This window comes from Anolis carolinensis, chromosome 3 (assembly GCF_035594765.1).
Source record: "Anolis carolinensis isolate JA03-04 chromosome 3, rAnoCar3.1.pri, whole genome shotgun sequence".
NCBI classification, from domain to species: Eukaryota; Metazoa; Chordata; class Lepidosauria; order Squamata; family Dactyloidae; genus Anolis; species Anolis carolinensis.
Window position 1 is genome coordinate 166123810 of NC_085843.1, and position 17755 is coordinate 166141564.

At 43.1% G+C, this 17755-nt stretch overlaps 2 protein-coding genes across 4 annotated transcripts in view; one reads left to right on the forward strand and one right to left on the reverse strand.

Moving 5' to 3' along the window:
- The window catches only part of cabcoco1 (ciliary associated calcium binding coiled-coil 1), a 210813-nt gene extending 200878 nt beyond the window's left edge, over positions 1-9935 (reverse strand). Inside the window, exon 1 of one of the 3 annotated variants that reach the window (XM_062975779.1) lies at positions 9796-9935. The gene's annotated coding sequence lies outside the window, so the exon portion shown is untranslated. The remainder of the gene's footprint in view (positions 1-9795) is intronic. The other 2 variants (XM_062975784.1, XM_062975781.1) reach the window with 2 other exon arrangements.
- The window catches only part of tmem26 (transmembrane protein 26), a 45274-nt gene that overhangs the window by 16916 nt on the left and 10603 nt on the right, over positions 1-17755 (forward strand). Inside the window, exons 3-4 of the mRNA XM_003223454.4 lie at positions 13085-13183; positions 17037-17257. Coding sequence (XP_003223502.1) covers positions 13085-13183; positions 17037-17257 — 320 coding nt within the window. The remainder of the gene's footprint in view (positions 1-13084; positions 13184-17036; positions 17258-17755) is intronic.

A 17755-nucleotide genomic window follows, 5' to 3' on the forward strand; every position in this document is an offset into this window, starting at 1 on the left:
ACTTTCATGACAAACATGCAAAGCAAAGTCAAAAAAGCTCCCATTGTAAATTAATGGCCTCTCACCATTAGGAGTGGGAAAGAAGAGAGAGAATTTGCTAGGAAAAGTACAGAACTCTGGGAAATGTAGAGAGGAGCCCTATGCCAGAGAATTCAACAGGCCCTGCCCTAAACTACATTTCCCAGAATGCATCAGCATCAGAAAGCACCAATCAGGGTAGGAGGAGAGAGAGATATTCTCCTCCATACCCAGCCAGAGTTCCAATAAATGCGGAAGGGACATCGTGCTATAGCACATTTTGCTATGATATTGTTAAGTCTCCGCGAATTTAACATGGCTTGTGCCACAAAAACAAAGTTTCTGGAGTAGAACAACTGCTTTTAATGTAAAAACTACATCATTAAACAGGAAATAACACTTTCAAACTAGGAATAGATTTTATTTATTATTATATTATTCAGAGACTGAATAGCCATCTGTTTATTCCTATTATAAGCAGGCCCGGTTCAACGCGGAAGCCGATTACGCCTCCGCGTTGGGCGCCATGGTCCTGGGGGTGCTATCGAGCCCCCTGGGAGGCAGGGCCAGACCTGGCCCTGCCTCCCACACCACGCACCCTGGTCCTGCCTCCCATGCTGCATGGGAGGCGGGGCCAGGGCGCGCAGTGCAAGAGGCAGGGCCAGGGCGCATGGTGCAGGAGGCAGGGCCAGGGCCCGTGGCATGGGAGTCGGGGCCAGGTCTGGTTGCACCTCTGGCGCCATGCGCCCTGGCCCAGCCGGCCTGGCCCAGCCAGCAGCCACAGCGGGAAAGTCCTTCCAAGCCGTAGCGAAGGACCAGCCAGGCTGGCTGGACATTCCCGCCATGGACATTCCTGCCCTGGCCCTGCTTCCCTTGCCACGTGCCCTGGCCAGTCTGAGAGGCGGGGTCAGGGTGCGCGGTGCAGGAGGCGGGGCCAGGGCGAGAATGTCCAGCCAGCCTGGCTGGGCCTTTGCCGCATCCTGGAAGGACTTTCCCGTTGCAGCTGCTGGCTGGGCCGGCTGGTCGCTGGGGCAGACCATGCCATGTGCCTGGCCCTGCCTCCTGTGCAGCGTGAGAGGCGGGGCCAGGGCGTGCAGCGCAAGAGATAGGGCCAGGACATGTGGTGTGGGAGGCGGGACCAGGGCACGTGACACGAGAAGAGGGGTGAGGTCTGGCCCCGCCTCCAGCACCGTGCGCCCTGGCCCAGCCGGCATGGCCCAGCGGCCCAGCCGGCCTGGCCCAGCCAGCAGCCATGGCAGGTAAGTCCTTCCAGGCCATGGCGAAGGACCAGCCAGGCTGGCTGGACATTCCCGCCCTGGCCCCGCCTCCCTCGCCATGTGCCCTGCCCCTGCCTCCTGCACAGCATGAGAGGTGGGGCCAGGGCGGGAATGTTCAGCCAGGCCGGCTGGGCCTTCACCTGGCAGGACTTTCCCACTGAAGCTGCTGGCTGTGCCAGGCCGCGCCGCGCACCCTGGCCCTGCCTACCATGCCACGTGCCCTGTCCCCACCTCCTGCGCAGCGTGAGAGTCGGGGCCAGGGTGAGTGGCATGGGAGGTGAGCCAGGGCACGCGGCACGGGAGGCGGGACCAAGTCTGGCCCTGCCTCCCATGCCACGCACCCTGGCCCAGTTGGCCTGGCCCAGTGGCCCAGCCGGCCTGGCCCAGCCAGCAGCCGCGATGGGAAAGTCCTTCCAGGCCGTGGCGAAGGCCCAGCCAGGATGGCTGGATATTCTGTCCACGGCCCATGCCAGGAGGCATGGCAACACGATACGGGTGGCGGAGTCAGGGCACGCGGCACGGGAAGCGGAGCCAGGTCTGGCCATGCCTCCCGCGGCACGTGGCCACGCCTCCCACAGCGCGGGAGGTGCAAAAAAAAGTTTGCCTTCCACTTTAAATTATCTCGGACCAGTTCTGGTTATAAATGTCATTTCCTAATTGGTTCTGTCATAAAAACATGGGGAAAGCATATTAAACTGCAAAAACATTGTCTTTGCGGCAGGGACATCATGCAATAGCACATTTTGCAAAATTGGGGAGGGGAGCGAATCGTTTTGGGGGTGTTTCCAAAATTATGGACCTAATTTTTGTGTGTGACTATAACAAAGTAATGAATTCTTTGGGTTGTTGTATGTCTTTCGGGCTGTGTGGCCATGTTCCAGAAGCATTCTCTCCTGACGTTTCGCCCACATCTATGGCAGGCATCCTCAGAGGTTGTGAGGTATGGAGAAAACTAAGCAAAGAGGTTAATATATATCTGTGGAAAGTCTAGGGTGAGAGAGGTCAGTGTGAATGTGTAGTTAACCACTTAAATTAGCATTGAAAAGCTTATCTGCTGTCTTCTTCCTGCCTCTGGGGCATCCTTTGTTTAGAGTCGTTAACTGCCCTTGGTTGATTCATGTCTGGAAACCCTCTGTTTTCAGAGTATTGCTTTTTATTTACTGTTCTGATTTTTGAGTTTTGTAATACTGGTAGCCAGATTTTGTTCATTTTCATGGTTTCTTCCTTTCTGTTGAAGTTGTCCACATGCTTGTGGATTTCAATGGCTTCTCTGTGTAGTCTGACATGATAGTTGTTAGAATGGTCCAGCATTTTTGTGTTCTCAAATAGTATTCTGTGTCCAGGCTGGTTCATCAAATGCTCTGCTATGGCTGATTTCTCTGGTTGAATTAGTCTGCAGTGCCTTTCATGTTCTTTGACTCTTGTTTGGGCGCTGCGTTTGGTGGTCCCTATGTAGACTTGTCCACAGCTGCATGGTATCCGGTAGACTCCTGCAGAAGAGAGAGGATCCCTCTTGTCCTTCGCTGACCGTAGCATTTGTTGGATTTTCTTCGTGGGTCTGTAGATAGTTTGTAGGTTGTGCTTCTTCATCAGCTTCCCTATGCGGTCAGTAGTTCCCTTGATGTATGGTAAGAACACCTTTCCTCTGGGTGGATCTTTGTCTTGACTCTCCTGGCTTGTTCTTGGCCTTGCAGCTCTTCTGATGTCTGTGGTGGAGTATCCATTGGCCTGTAGAGCCCAGTTTAGGTGGTTGAGTTCACCTTGGAGGAGGTGAGGTTCGCAGATTCTTTGTGCACGGTCTGTCAGGGCTTTGATTGTGCTCCTTTTTTGACTTGGGTGATGGTTGGAGTTTTTATGAAGGTATCTATCTGTGTGTGTAGGTTTTCTGTAAACTGTGTGGCCCAATTGTTGATTGGGTTTGCGGATGACCAGAACATCTAGAAATGGCAGTTTTCCTTCCTTTTCTTTTTCCATGGTGAATTGGATGCGAACCTCACCTCCTCCAAGGTGAACTCAACCACCTAAACTGGGCTCTACAGGCCAATGGATACTCCACCACAGACATCAGAAGAGCTGCAAGGCCAAGAACAAGCCAGGAGAGTCAAGACAAAGATCCACCCAGAGGAAAGGTGTTCTTACCATACATCAAGGGAACTACTGACCGCATAGGGAAGCTGATGAAGAAGCACAACCTACAAACTATCTACAGACCCACGAAGAAAATCCAACAAATGCTACGGTCAGCGAAGGACAAGAGGGATCCTCTCTCTTCTGCAGGAGTCTACCGGATACCATGCAGCTGTGGACAAGTCTACATAGGGACCACCAAACGCAGCGCCCAAACAAGAGTCAAAGAACATGAAAGGCACTGCAGACTAATTCAACCAGAGAAATCAGCCATAGCAGAGCATTTGATGAACCAGCCTGGACACAGAATACTATTTGAGAACACAAAAATGCTGGACCATTCTAACAACTATCATGTCAGACTACACAGAGAAGCCATTGAAATCCACAAGCATGTGGACAACTTCAACAGAAAGGAAGAAACCATGAAAATGAACAAAATCTGGCTACCAGTATTACAAAACTCAAAAATCAGAACAGTAAATAAAAAGCAATACTCTGAAAACAGAGGGTTTCCAGACATGAATCAACCAAGGGCAGTTAACGACTCTAAACAAAGGATGCCCCAGAGGCAGGAAGAAGACAGCAGATAAGCTTTTCAATGCTAATTTAAGTGATTAACTACACATTCACACTGACCTCTCTCACCCTAGACTTTCCACAGATATATATTAACCTCTTTGCTTAGTTTTCTCCATACCTCACAACCTCTGAGGATGCCTGCCATAGATGTGGGCGAAACGTCAGGAGAGAATGCTTCTGGAACATGGCCACACAGCCCGAAAGACATACAACAACCCTGTGATCCCGGCCATGAAAGCCTTCGACAACACAATGAATTCTTTGTTACTTTTTGCGTTTAGTAATTGAGCAAGTGGGGAAACTTCAGGGGCTCATTTTGCCCTCATTTTTAGAGCTATCATGATGAAACCTGTCATAATTGTACCACATACTTTCCACTGTTAGCCCATCAGGTTTCAGAGCATTACACTCATCCACAAATATTTGGGGAATTTTTGATTTTTTTTACAAACAATGTTTTTTTTTTTTTAAAAAAAACAAACAAACTACAAGAACTATCTATTCAGATTTTATATGCAGTGTGTTGTCAAAGGTTTTCATGGCCTGAATCCCTGAGTTGCTGTAAGTTTTCTGGGCTGTATGGCCATGTTTCAGAAGCATTCTCTCCTGACGTTTCATCTGCATCTATGGCAGGCATCCTCAGAGGTTGTGAGGTCTGTTGGAAACTAGGCAAGTGGGATTTATATATCTGTAGAATGTTCTGGGTGGGAAAAAGAACTCTTGTCTGTTTGAGGCATGTGTGGATGTTGCAATTGGCCACCTTGATTAGCATTGAATATGCAATGCACAAGATAACCAGGGCATCAATCATCCCAAGTTTCAGAAAGATTCACACATCTACTGATTTTTGGGGATTTTAAAAAGTTTAGACAAAAACATTTATCCCCCAAAAAGCCACAACAGCAACCCCCTTGAATGTCTGTCTGTGTATATATATGACACACAATTAACCATAGAACTTCAACTTAGCACAGATTTATACTATTACTTACTTTAGTCCTCTACATATTCAATACTTTTATTTATTAATATTAGATTGACTCTAAACGGCTGACTGTTACATCCCTCATTGGTGCTGTCTGATCCTGAGCACTGCATTCTCGGAAATGTAGTTTAGGAAAAGGCCTTTTGAATTCTCTGCCACAGGAGAGCTCTCTTTCCCAAACTACATTTCCCAGAATGCTATGTTCTCAGTCTCCTGCAACTGGTGTGAGACAAGGGTGCATATTAGCCCCCTTTCTCTTTAATTTCTATATAAATGACATCGTGAAAATATTATCCTCTAACAATCTACATCACCCTAAAGTTCTGACCAGAACTATCAACATCTTACTTTACGCTGATGATATGGTGATCATGGCAATGTCTCCAGTGGGACTGAGAAGATCTCTGGCAAAATTCAATTTGTATTGTGAGCTAAGTTCCCTCATTATGAACAAGGATAAATCCAAAATTATGGTCTTTGGGGAAAAAAACAGGAAGCAGTACACTTGGACCCAGAATGGTGTACACTTGGAACAAACTAATAGCTACAAATATCTAGGCATTACATTTTCATAATCTGGTGCTTGGTCTAACCATATTACTCATAGTATACAAAGAGCAACGAAAGCAGCAGGTTCCATTTACAAGCTGTACCATCATAGATACCCAGCCACAATCAGACCCACCGTGGAAGTTTTTAAGAAAAAAATAATGCCAACACTTATATTTGAGGCTGAAATTTGGGGGCACACCAATTTGGCCAAGATCGAAGCCTTCCAAGTTAAGCAGCTTCGCATTCTCCTGGGCCTTTACAGAACAACGCTGATGGCTGCAGTAAGGGCAGAGCTAGGAATGCTCCCAGTAAAAGCTCAAATTTTAATGAGACAATTCAATTACTGGTCAAAGGTAAATCGGATGTATTCCATTAGACTTCCTCGCCTATGTTTAGAGGATCAAGACCAGCGTGCCCACAAGTCATCATGGGTAGTGGTCTTAAACAATGAAATGGCTAAAATTGGCCTTCCTTTACAATTTCTGAATGATCTAGGACCTAGGGCAAACAAGTGCTCATGCAACGCACTCATGATATCTATGCTCAATTGGACCTAGGAAGTATAGGTAGGTCTTCTGCCACAAAGTTTTTAGCCTCCCACAAAATGAATATTCATTTAGAACACTATCTGACTACTACAGTTCTGTTGCCCTTAAGAAGAATATATACCAGGGCCAGGTTTGAATAACTCGGTATTATGATGCAAACTGGTCGCTACTGTAACATCCCAAGAAATGAGAGATTTTGTGCCTGGGGAGAACAAATAGTGGAAAATATTGAATATTTTTTGATTGACTGCCCAGCATATGCTAAACTTCGACACAGATAATTACATCAATTACTATCTAATTTTAGGTCCCCCAACAGAAATGATCTTTTGACATTCCTTTTACAAGGACAAGAAAGATCCATCATAATCAGAGTAAGCCTTTTTATCCTGAAAGCTACCAAGAAAAGAGTACATTTCCTGAAAGAAGAATCAGGAAAATAAGATTTTGACGGCAAACAGAAGGTCAGCTGCTGTCCTCCCATCCTTTTTGCCTTGTTTTTATTTGTGCTGCACATTGAAATGATCATATGACTGGTCAAACAAATAAATTATTATTATTATTATTATTATTATTATTATTATTATTATTATTATTATTATTATTATTGGGTTTCCAGTCTCCTGCCCAGATCAGCTAATCCCACTCCATCTGTCCTTCTTTATGGTGACCGGCAAGTAGCCTTGGTCTTAATTTAAACACTAGCAATGGCCTCTTTGACTTTACCAAGGTTGCTTAATGCTTATACTAAAAATTAAACTGACTTTGGGAGGCTGCCAAATATTGCAGAAGCATAATGAAGATTATTGGTGTGTGTTTTGATTCTTAATTTTTTCTCCCCCTTCCCTGCATGTTTCTTAATAGCAATTTGTTTGCACGAATCTAACGAATTATTAACGACTTATGAGGACTAACGATAGTTTTGCACAGCCCTACTACCTATATTTGAATGGCACCAGCTTTTATTTATGGGCGTGGAGGATGTAGCATTTTTATACAACACATCTAAGGACAACATGCAACATACTAGTGTGTCCTGACACACTGTTTGGAAAGCTCTGTATTAAGACACATGAATAACCATAAGAAGGATCTTATCAGTGTATCAAATAGCAAATAAGAAATGTTTCTGCTACTCTCCCACTAAAGAATATGGTCAGATACCTCCTCCAACTACTGATTTTAGAGACAGGCCTCCCATTTCATGCAGAATGAATTAAAATATTGTAAAGGCATTTGTGGCTAAGCTGTACCATGTCATTGAAACTGTAATCCATCTCTCAATTGCATGCTAGACTTCACCAGGAAATTTTCATACACCATCGCTTGTTAGAATCCCATTAAAAATGGCAATTTGTGTTTCATTTACATTTCTTCTTTTCCTGTTTTATTACACGCGGACAGCTATGATTACATTAATGTCGTTTCCCTTGCTTGTTGTCATGGCTCGTTTACACTTTACAGCCAATGTTGCAGTCAAATTGTAGTATCTAATTGTGTGACATTACGTTAATGTTTGGACCGATACACCAAAGACACACAAACAGAAAAATTATGGCACTATAAAATGGTTGTTTATTTAGGAATAGGTTTTGCTTGCTATTCTCAGTGGGACTTCTTCCCAGGTAAATGTGTACAGGATTAAAGCCAATTAATGCAATTATATGTATTCAGGAACAAGTATATCAACTGATAGTTAGTTATTTCTATGCTGTTTTTGTTTGTTTGTTTTTTTGCTGGAGTGGCATCCAAGGTGACTCCTGAAAGGAATCAGTTAAAAGCCAACAATACAAGAATTTTAAAAAATTACAATACAGTAGAGTCTCACTTATCCAACATTCTGGATTATCCAACGCATTTTTGTAGTCAATGTTTTCAAAATATTGTGATATTTTGGTGCTAAATTCGTAGATACAGTAATTACAACAAAACATTACTGCGTATTGAACTACTTTTTCTGTCCAATTTGTTGTATAACATGATGTTTTGGTGCTTAATTTGTAAAATCATAACCTAATTTGATTTTTAATAGGCTTTTTCTTAATCTCTCCTTATTATCCAACATATTCGCTTATCCAAAGTTCTACCGGCCCGTTTATGTTGGATAAGTGAGACTCTACTGTAATCAGAGAAAATGATCTTAAAAGGATATAAAAGCACACACTGTAATAGCAAGCCTCTCTGGGCATGTTTACACTGACCAGTTAACAAAGTGGTTCTTAACCTGGGGCTGTATTATTGAATGGCTATCCTCTCTTAAGGAGCCCCGATGGCGAAGTGTGTTAAAGCACTGAGCTGCTGAACTTGCAGACCGAAAGGTCCCAGGTTCAAATCTGGGAGCGGCGTGAGTGACCGCTGTTAGCTCCAGCTTCTGCCAACCTAGCAGTTTGAAAACATGCCAATGTGAGTAGATCAATAGGCACCGCTCCGGCGGGAAGGTAACAGCGCTCCATGCAGTCATGCCGGCCACATGACCTTGGAGGTGTCTACAGACAATGCCGGCTCTTTGGCTTAGAAATGGAGATGAGCACCAACCCCCAGAGTCAGACTTGACTGGACTTAACGTCAGGGGAAACCTTTACCTTTACCTTACTATCCTCTCATGAAATGTTAAAAAGGTAAAGGTAAAGGTTTCCCCTGATGTTAAGTCCAGTCATGTCTGACTCTGGGGGTTGGTGCTCATCTCCATTTCTAAACCGAAGAGCCGGTATTGTCTGTAGACACCTCCAAGGTGTCTTATCTTCCTAGATAATCTGGATTATATAGCAATGTAGAAGGAGCCTGAGATAATCTGTTCCACTGTTGGAGAGCATTCACAACCAGGATATTTTTATAATGTATCTCGAGACTAAAAGTTGAAAAGTTGGTGCTAGGAGCAAGAAAAGTAGCTTGTTGGTTAATTGGACATTGCAGTTATTGGGAGGCTGTACATTTTGTTACCCTCAGAGAAGTTAGAATTGCTACTGGCTCTCAATGCTTACAAATGTACGAATTTGTTTTATCCTGAAAAACTATGAAGATTGGTTTTTCATGCATCACTGCAGATATAGCTGGGGATGTGTCATTATTTTAATGTAAAAATTGCGGCTTGGGATTTTTCATTGAAGATGTGAATCTAATTTATTGTATGTTTAAAAATTTATCTGCCATATTATTAATAATAAAAAGACTGAGAAATATAAAAAGGCCACATTTTATAACTACATTAAAGAGTTGAGTCTGCTGTACAACTTTTGTTCACAAAAGAAAGATAAACAGGTATATCTCAGTTAAGAAACTGTCTGATAAAGGAACTCTTTTTCACAAAGTCTTTTTATATCCCACAGTCTCTTCTTTTCCTTCTTGTCATCGATTTAGCTGGAAATTCTTTAGCAGCTCCAGCATGGAAGAAGGTGAAGGAAGGCTGCTAGAGAAACTAGTTTGAAAAAATGGGATCCTGTTTTAGCCAATCCTACTTTGTGTGAAAAGAAAAGGGAAGGAATTCAGAATTCAGAAAGCATTGTGTAGTGGCTTGAGTCGAAACTATGTCTTTGAACTCACTAGGTGGCTTTAGGCAAGTCACACTCTCTCATCCTTGGAAAAAGACAAAGGCAAATCCCCTCTGAATAAATTTTGACAAGAAAACTTTGTAATAGACTCCCCTTAAGTCTGAAAAAACTTAAAGGCACACAACAACAATCCTAATTAATCATTAATTATACCTTACTTGGAAAGTGGAGTCCCTGGTGGCACAGTGAGTTAAACCGCTGAGCTGCTGAACTTGCTGACTGAAAGGTTGGCGATTCAGATCCAGGTATTGGGGGTGAGCTCCTGCTGTTAGCCCCAGCCTCTGCCAACCTAGCAATTTGAAAACATGCAAATGTGAGTAGATCAATAGGTACCGCTCCGGCGGAAAGGTAATAGTGTTGCATGCAGTCATGCCGGCCACATGCCCTTGGAGGTGGCTGCAGACAATGCTGGATCTTTGGTTAGAGCTTGACAGTGTAAGCCAGTGGTTCTCAACCTGGGGTCCCCAGATGTTTTTGGCCTACAACTCCCAGAAATCCCAGTCAGTTTGCCAGCTGTTAGGATTTCTGGGAGTTGAAGGCCAAAAACATCTGGGGACACCAGGTTGGTCAATACATCTTCCATCCAACACGTAACAATGACAACTATGTCTGCTCAAAAATAACCCCAGCTTAATGCAGTGGGGCTTTTTCTCAGGTAAATGAATGCTGCTGCCCAGATGTCTTCACTTTTGACATTAGTCACTTCTTAAAGTGCATTGCATGCAAACATTAAAAGGATGAGAGAAAAAATGATATGCCTTGTGGATCATCGATTTTTGAATTAAAAAAACATAGATGGAACTCAATCCTTTTGTTGCTTATAATACTGTCAGAAATCTGGAGATGTTGCTTTTAATGGGGTGAAATGAGAGATTGTCATGAACCACATCCAGTTTTCCACTTTAGATTTTTATGTCCGCCTCTAAGCAAATTCATAAACAAGTCAATGAGAATCAACGTCGTGTTTTAGCCATACACTTTTTAATGTCCACACAGTCCAAGTACAGTGTGTCCCTTGTTTATTGTCTTTCCTCATTGTGATTGTGAGTGAATTTTCCCTTATCTGTGTGTCTGCCTTTCACCTCCCTTCCCTCCCTGACATATGTGTGTGTGTGAGAGAAACACAAACACACACACACACACAGAGAGAGAGAGAGAGCGCGCACAGGAGAGATGAGAGATTTATTTATTTATTTATTTACAGTATTTATATTCCGCCCTTCTCACCCCGAAGGGGACTCAGGGCGGATCACATTATATACATATAGGGCAAACATTCAATGCCCATAAACACATTGAACCGAGACACAGACAGACAGACAGACAGACGCAGAGGCAATTTAACCTTCTCCTGAGGGGAGGTTTGATTCTGGCCACAGGGGGGAGCAGCTGCTTCATCATCCACTCTGACGGCACTTCCTCATTCCAACATCATAAATTAGTTAAATTTGCCTCCCCACTTTATAAGTGGTACCTTATTTCCTACTTGATAGATAGATGCAACTATCTTTCGGGTTGCTAGGTCAGCAACGAGCAGGGGCTATATTTTATTTTTAATTGACGAGTGCTCACCCTGCCATGGGCTGGCCTCGAACTCATGACCTCATGGTCAGAGTGATTTATTGCAGCAGCTGCTTACCAGCCTGCGCCACAGCCACACAGTGATTCTCAACCTGTGGGTCCCCAGATGTTTTGGCCTTCAACTTCCAGAAATCATAACAGCTGGTAAACTGGCTGGGATTTCTGGGAGTTGTAGGCCAAAACACCTGGGGATCCACAGGCTGAGAACCAGTTTTCTAACAGATGCTTCCATCTCATGTTGTGAGATAGAATGCTACACATACTTTAGTGGTACTATTGACCTGACAGATAATTTTCAGGTGGCTGCTAAATTCAAAGACAAAGCCATCCCATCCCCACTGATCTATTTGGTACATGATGGTATACAAATGGTATACAAATATCCACATGCATCCCAATTGATATCCCATCAGGTATTCAAATAGATGCACAACTGTTAGATACACATGATTGGATGGTGGAAACTACAGCTCTTACTTAACCAAATTAAGTATGTTGACAGTATGGTATGACCCCCCCCCCCCCCCACCCATATCTGTGGAGCAGATATATGTGGCTGCACTTATCCATGTGTTCACTCATTCATTTAAGGCATCTCAATTTTTGTGTCATTTGTCCCATTGAAAATAACAGGGTTCACTGCTAACTATAGTTTTATGAATCCAATTGAAGTATGTGGACTCTCTCGGCCTTAGAGCAGTAGTTCTTAACTGTTGGACTGTGGTCCAACAATAGGCCACGAAAACTAAAATCCAGTCTGCAAACTTCCTTCCTCTTTATTTATTTATTTATTTATTTATTTATTTATTTATTTATTTCCACTCCTTTCCACAGAACTGACCATTGCATTGGATAGACCACATCAGCTCTAGATTATTAAATACTAGCTGTGCCCGGCCACGCGTTGCTGTGGCGAAGTATGGTGGTATGAGAAATAAAGTATTGAGGTTTTGGTGGTAGTTCCAGTAAAAAGGTTTTCCCCTGATGGAGCTTAACCTTCTAACTGGCAGCAATTGGATAAAAACAATTATTCCTCTCCCTCTAATTAGGACTTTATTTTTCTTTTCTTTTTGTTGTATGAACGTAGAGGCATGGATGAGGGGTTGTGCTTCCAAGTTGAGTGTTTCTGGGATGTGTAGTTTTGTTGTTTTATCCTAGGCCGAAATTTCATTACCCTTTTATATATATATAGATGGTTTTCTGTGGGGGGGTTTTTCGTGTCAGGTGCAACCGGAGTTGCTTCTGGAGTGAGAGAATTGGCTGTCTGCAAGGACGTTGCCCAGGGGACGCCTGGATGTTTTGATGTTTTACCATCCTTGTGGGAGGCTTCTCTCATGTCCCCGCATGGAGCTGGAGCTGAAAGAGGGAACTCATCTGCGCTCTCCCCGGGTGGGATTCGAACCTGGCAGCCTTCAGGTCAGCAATCCAACCTTCAAGTCACGAGGCTTTTATCCCCTAGGCCACTGGAGGCTCCGATTTTCTGTGGGCGAGCAGATGGCAACTACTGGATGGTATATGTTCTGTATCAGAAACTACAGCTGATGTGGTCTATCCAATATAATTTTCTAAATCAGCACCCCAAATAACCAAACCGAATCTAAAGTTGACCAAAAGCTGATTAGTAACCCTTTTGGTACTAGAGTTAGAGAGTGGTCCCTGGTCAAAGTAGTCCTTGGTCAAAAAAAGGGTGGGAATCACTGTCTTAGAGGAAGGCAATGTCAGCAATCTCCATGGAACAAATCTTACCAAAAAAATACCATAACTTTCTTTGGTTTATCATAAATTGGAAATGACTTGAAGGCACAAAACAACAACAATAGAAAAGCAGATAATGTTTACATTTACTGAATTATCTTCTTCTTGCAGTTTTGCTCTAACAAAACTGACTCAATTGTGCAGAACAATGGTAACGAAGATCAGCATTATAATAGAACTGAGACCAGCGACAACCCCTTACTAGAGAAGGTAAGTGGTTTTCTTTACTCTTAAAAATCTTTAGAGAATCCTTGAAATATTTGAGGTTATCTAAAATAATTTGAGAGCCCTGGCACTGAGCTGCTGAACTTGCAGACCGAAAGGTCCCAGGTTCAAATCCCGGGAGCGGAGTGAGCACCCACTGTTAGCTCCAGCTCCTGCCAACCTAGCAGTTCGAAAACATGCCAATGTGAGTAGATCAATAGGCATTGCTCTGGCGGGAAGGTAACGGCGCTCCATGCAGTCATGCCGGCCACATGGCCTTGGAAGTGTCTACGGACAACGCCGACTCTTCGGCTTAGAAATGGAGATGAGCACTAACCTCCCGAGTCAGACATGATTGGACTTAACATCAGGGGAAACCTTTATTTTACTTTAAAATAATTTGAATAATATGCCTTTCGGTGGGCAGAAAGCAAAACCTGCCACTTTCTGCCACATGTGAATCCAGGATAAAAATAAATAAAAAAGGCAGTTGCCTCAGAAAACTATAGAGAAATTAGAAACTCAGCAGCTTAATCCAAACTGCAAGTAATTATAGGGTTTTGGATTGACCCCCCCCCCCCAAACCATATTTCCCATGACACATGTGTTTATTGGCAATTACTAGAAAAAGCAATTGAATACCAGGCATTGAGAATTTTAAGCTCTACACAAAATTGTACACTGACTATAGTGTTATGTGTATTAACTGGATTGGAAAGGCAAATACATTTATTTAAACATACTCCCGAGATAGAATGAGGGCATCTATTTTTAAATAAGTTGCAAGAATATTAAACCCTGGGTTATCTAAATATCTAAATATCTAAAATCTAAAAATCTAAATATCCTAAGGATTCCAGACCCTACTTGATTTTGGAAGCCAAGCAGGGTCAACCTTATTTAGTACAGGCAGTCCCCAAGTGACTAACAAGATAGGGTCTGTAGGTTTGTTCTTAATTTGAATTTGTATGTGAGTCAAGACAGGTACATTTTTAGGTGTAACTCCATATATCTATTTCTCTATCTATCATCTATCTATCTAATCTTTGGATAGCATAGAGTAGGGTTAACACCCTGTGGTATTTGTTTTGCTGTCTGTGCCTGTTGAGAAGATTTCCAACCTCATCAGACAGGGTAACTTTCAATGTCATCTGCCAGTTCCTTTATAGTTTTGTGACAGAGCCTGCCTACTTCCAGTGGGGCTCCGTTGCAAAACTATAGAGGAACTACTGTTTGTCACCATAGTGGCAACACAGGAGGCATCCCACATTACAATAAGCAATGGGGGGAAGTGAGGCGGTGGACACTTCCCCCCATGGGATGAGGTGGGGGAAGCGGGGCAATGCGGGGTGTGGGGTGACAGGTTCCCCATGCCCCTCGCCAGGCACCGCCAGATTCACCACAATGTGTGGTGATTCGGGTGGCCCATATGATGAGGTTATTCACTTTTTGGACCTGTAATCACTGAATTTTGGGGGAAAAATGACTTGTTGTGGATACAAGGATCGTTGACAAAGCTTCAGCGGAGAAATCTTTCCCTCGTGATAACTCTTTCAGGAGTTAATTTCCCTTTCTAGGCATAGATTTCTCTCACTTCCTGTTGTCTCATCCTGTCGCACCTCAGGTTAGCTTCACCTTGCTATACACACCAGACTGCACACAGTTCGAAGTCTTTTGTAGTTTATTAGAAAATAGTGTTGGGAAATCATCCTGGACTACTCAAGTCTAAATGTAGTTAGATAGATGATAGAGTTAGATTGAGGGAATCCTTTCCCTGTTTCCAAAGCATGCCTAGACAGGCTTTACTGTGTTTCACTCTATCCTGTTTACGTCACATCCCTTACTTTGAAGTTAGTAGAAATGTGAATCTTTAGGGACACTAACTTCCCATTGGTCAGAATGTCTTTTATGGCCCCAATAAACTGGACCATGAGGTCGAACCATTTTGGTTCCTTCTTCTCCCTTTGTTCTTCAAACTAACAAGAAGCATCCTGCCATCTCTCCTGGCAAGATGTAACTATGTAGATGTTTGTTATTTTTCCTTTCTTATTTTTCCTTAGAAACCAGTCTATAGTAGTCTAGACAGCACCCAAGCCTTTCTATCTACAATGGTGTTATTTTTGCCTGAATAAATACTTTTTGAACTTTTATTGAGACTCTGCAGTCCATTGCAATCCTAAAGGCTTTTCTTGCTCGCCAGTGTAAGTAACTGTTGCTTTTGAAAGCTTTGCTTTTGCTACTGTTCTGATTTTGGTGGAATCTCCCCCAGAGAGGGTTAAATTGAGTCTAACCACTCAGAGATTACCACAACAAATAGAAGATAAAAAGTTCTTTAAAAGCAAAAGTAAAGTTCCAAAAGATCGTTACAAAACAAAGCCTTAAGGAATAATCCAAGAAATCACCAGGAATAAACAAAGTCCCATTAGAGCATGGCAAAGTCCCAAAAATATGAACACAAAGGCTGCCAGGTAATCCAGGAAACGAGAGCTTGCTTCTTGGTTGAACAAACGTTGCTTTGACAATGGTTTGTCTCCAACACACTGCTTTAATACACTTTGGAAAGCATGAAAGCATTTCTTTGGCCTCTGTCCTCCTTCTTATTTGCTATTCTCACACTCCTTCGAACCCTGAATTCCAAACGGCCAGCTCGATCTAAAGATTCCGTTTCATCAAGGTCAGCCTGCTTGTTAGCATCAGCCTGCCTCCTATCAGACTGAGAACTGTCCTCCTTGTCTGAGTCAATTTGCACCTGGCTAGGTTCCCCGGTGACGAAGTGTGTTAAAGCACTGAGCTGCTGAACTTGCGGACCGAAAGGTGCCAGGTTCAAATCCTGGGAGTGGAATGAGCGCCCGCTGTTAGCCCCAGCTCCTGCCAACCTAGCAGTTCGAAAACATGCAAATGTGAGTAGATCAATAGGTACCGCTCCGGTGGGAAGGTAACGGCGCTCCATGCAGTCATGCTGGCCACATGACCTTAGAGGTGTTTACGGACAACGCCGGCTCTTCGGCTTAGAAATTGAAATGAGCACCAACCCCAGAGTCAGACATGACTGGACTTAACGTCAGGGGAAAACCTTTACCTTTAGTTTCAGTATCAACATCATTCCCTTCTGTGGGTAAAACTCTCTGTTCCGCATCTTCTACAACAGGGACATTCTGAACCTGATTTTGAACCTGAATCCCATAATCCCCATCAGAGTCATTTTGAACCTGAATCCCTTAATCCCCATCAGAGTCACTCTAAAGTTCCAACTGAGTCACAACACATCTCCATTCTTAACTATGAGTCACAAACAATGTTTGTAACTCGGGAACTGCCTGTGCTTGGATGGAAACCTGCCAACATATACCAGGTTCCGTAGGCCACATTCAGAGGAAAGAATTGGCAAAGCCACCTTGCTTTAAAAAACTCTGTGAAGTCCACCATGTTGTCATGTCAAGAGGTGGCTTGAAGATATATAATACACACATACACACACTTATAGTTTCAATATTATAATTGCCATGTGATTAATGTTTATTATCTGTATTTTGCTCAGTCAAAGGTAAATTACTGCCATCTTTATTTTATGATCCTCTGTTGTGTAAAATTCACAGCTTGGAAAAATAATATTACAACCTCCAGACTCCTTTAGCCTCTGTATGTCCATTTTGAGATGTCAGTATAACATGGATTGCTCTTGTACTGAGAAGTCTTGTGAACTGGTCTTAAGCAGTAGATGGTCTGCAAGTTTCCTTTGGTTAGTTTTCCATAGACTGTCCAGATGAGCCCGGCAGTCTGGTTTTTAAAGTGCTGAAAACCTGTCTCCTCTATCAGTTTCTGTATTGACACTGGGTTTCTTCATTGCTCCTGGAAATAGGCCCTGGATCTTGTCAACACCCTCTCTGCAGTATGTGAGCCAGTCTGGACCTTGGGTCTCCATCAGACTTTTCTGCTACTGTTAATCATTGGGAGATGGCTCCTTCCCATTGGCGGAGAAATTACCCGGGACCAGTTGTCGCAACTGCTTCTTATGTTTGTGGGTACTGCAGCAGATTTACTTGAATTCACTAGTGAGACATTGGAAATAGAGAATGTAAGGTAGGTAATATAAGAGCATTCCAGTTATTCTAGATCTTGGTCCATGCCAGTCTCCAGAGAACTTTTTGAAACATTTCAGTGGCTAAATGGGAAGCGACATTATTTGTCCAAGCAGGAATTTAAATGTAATGCTCACAGACGCTTGTTGAAAATGAAAGCAATCAAGCTGAATAAACAGAAATAAAATCACATCAATCACCCTAAATCCCATTGAAAAGCAATGGTACTTTGAAGTAAATCTTAACTAGCTTGTTCTTTTGGTGCCAGTGGGATTTCCAAATAAGGTGACTAACTGGAACACTTTGCTTTTGGGAATAATAGGGGCACAAGGACTATCTTTGAACAAAATGCTAAAGTAACTGGTAGCATCACTACTCTCTTTTTTTAGTGAAGAGGGGAACTTTTTAGGGCAGAGTGGCAACTTGCAATCCATAACACAATTTTAAAAGTCTTTTGCAAGCAGTAAATTCAAAATTGTCACAAGAACAATCTATCTAT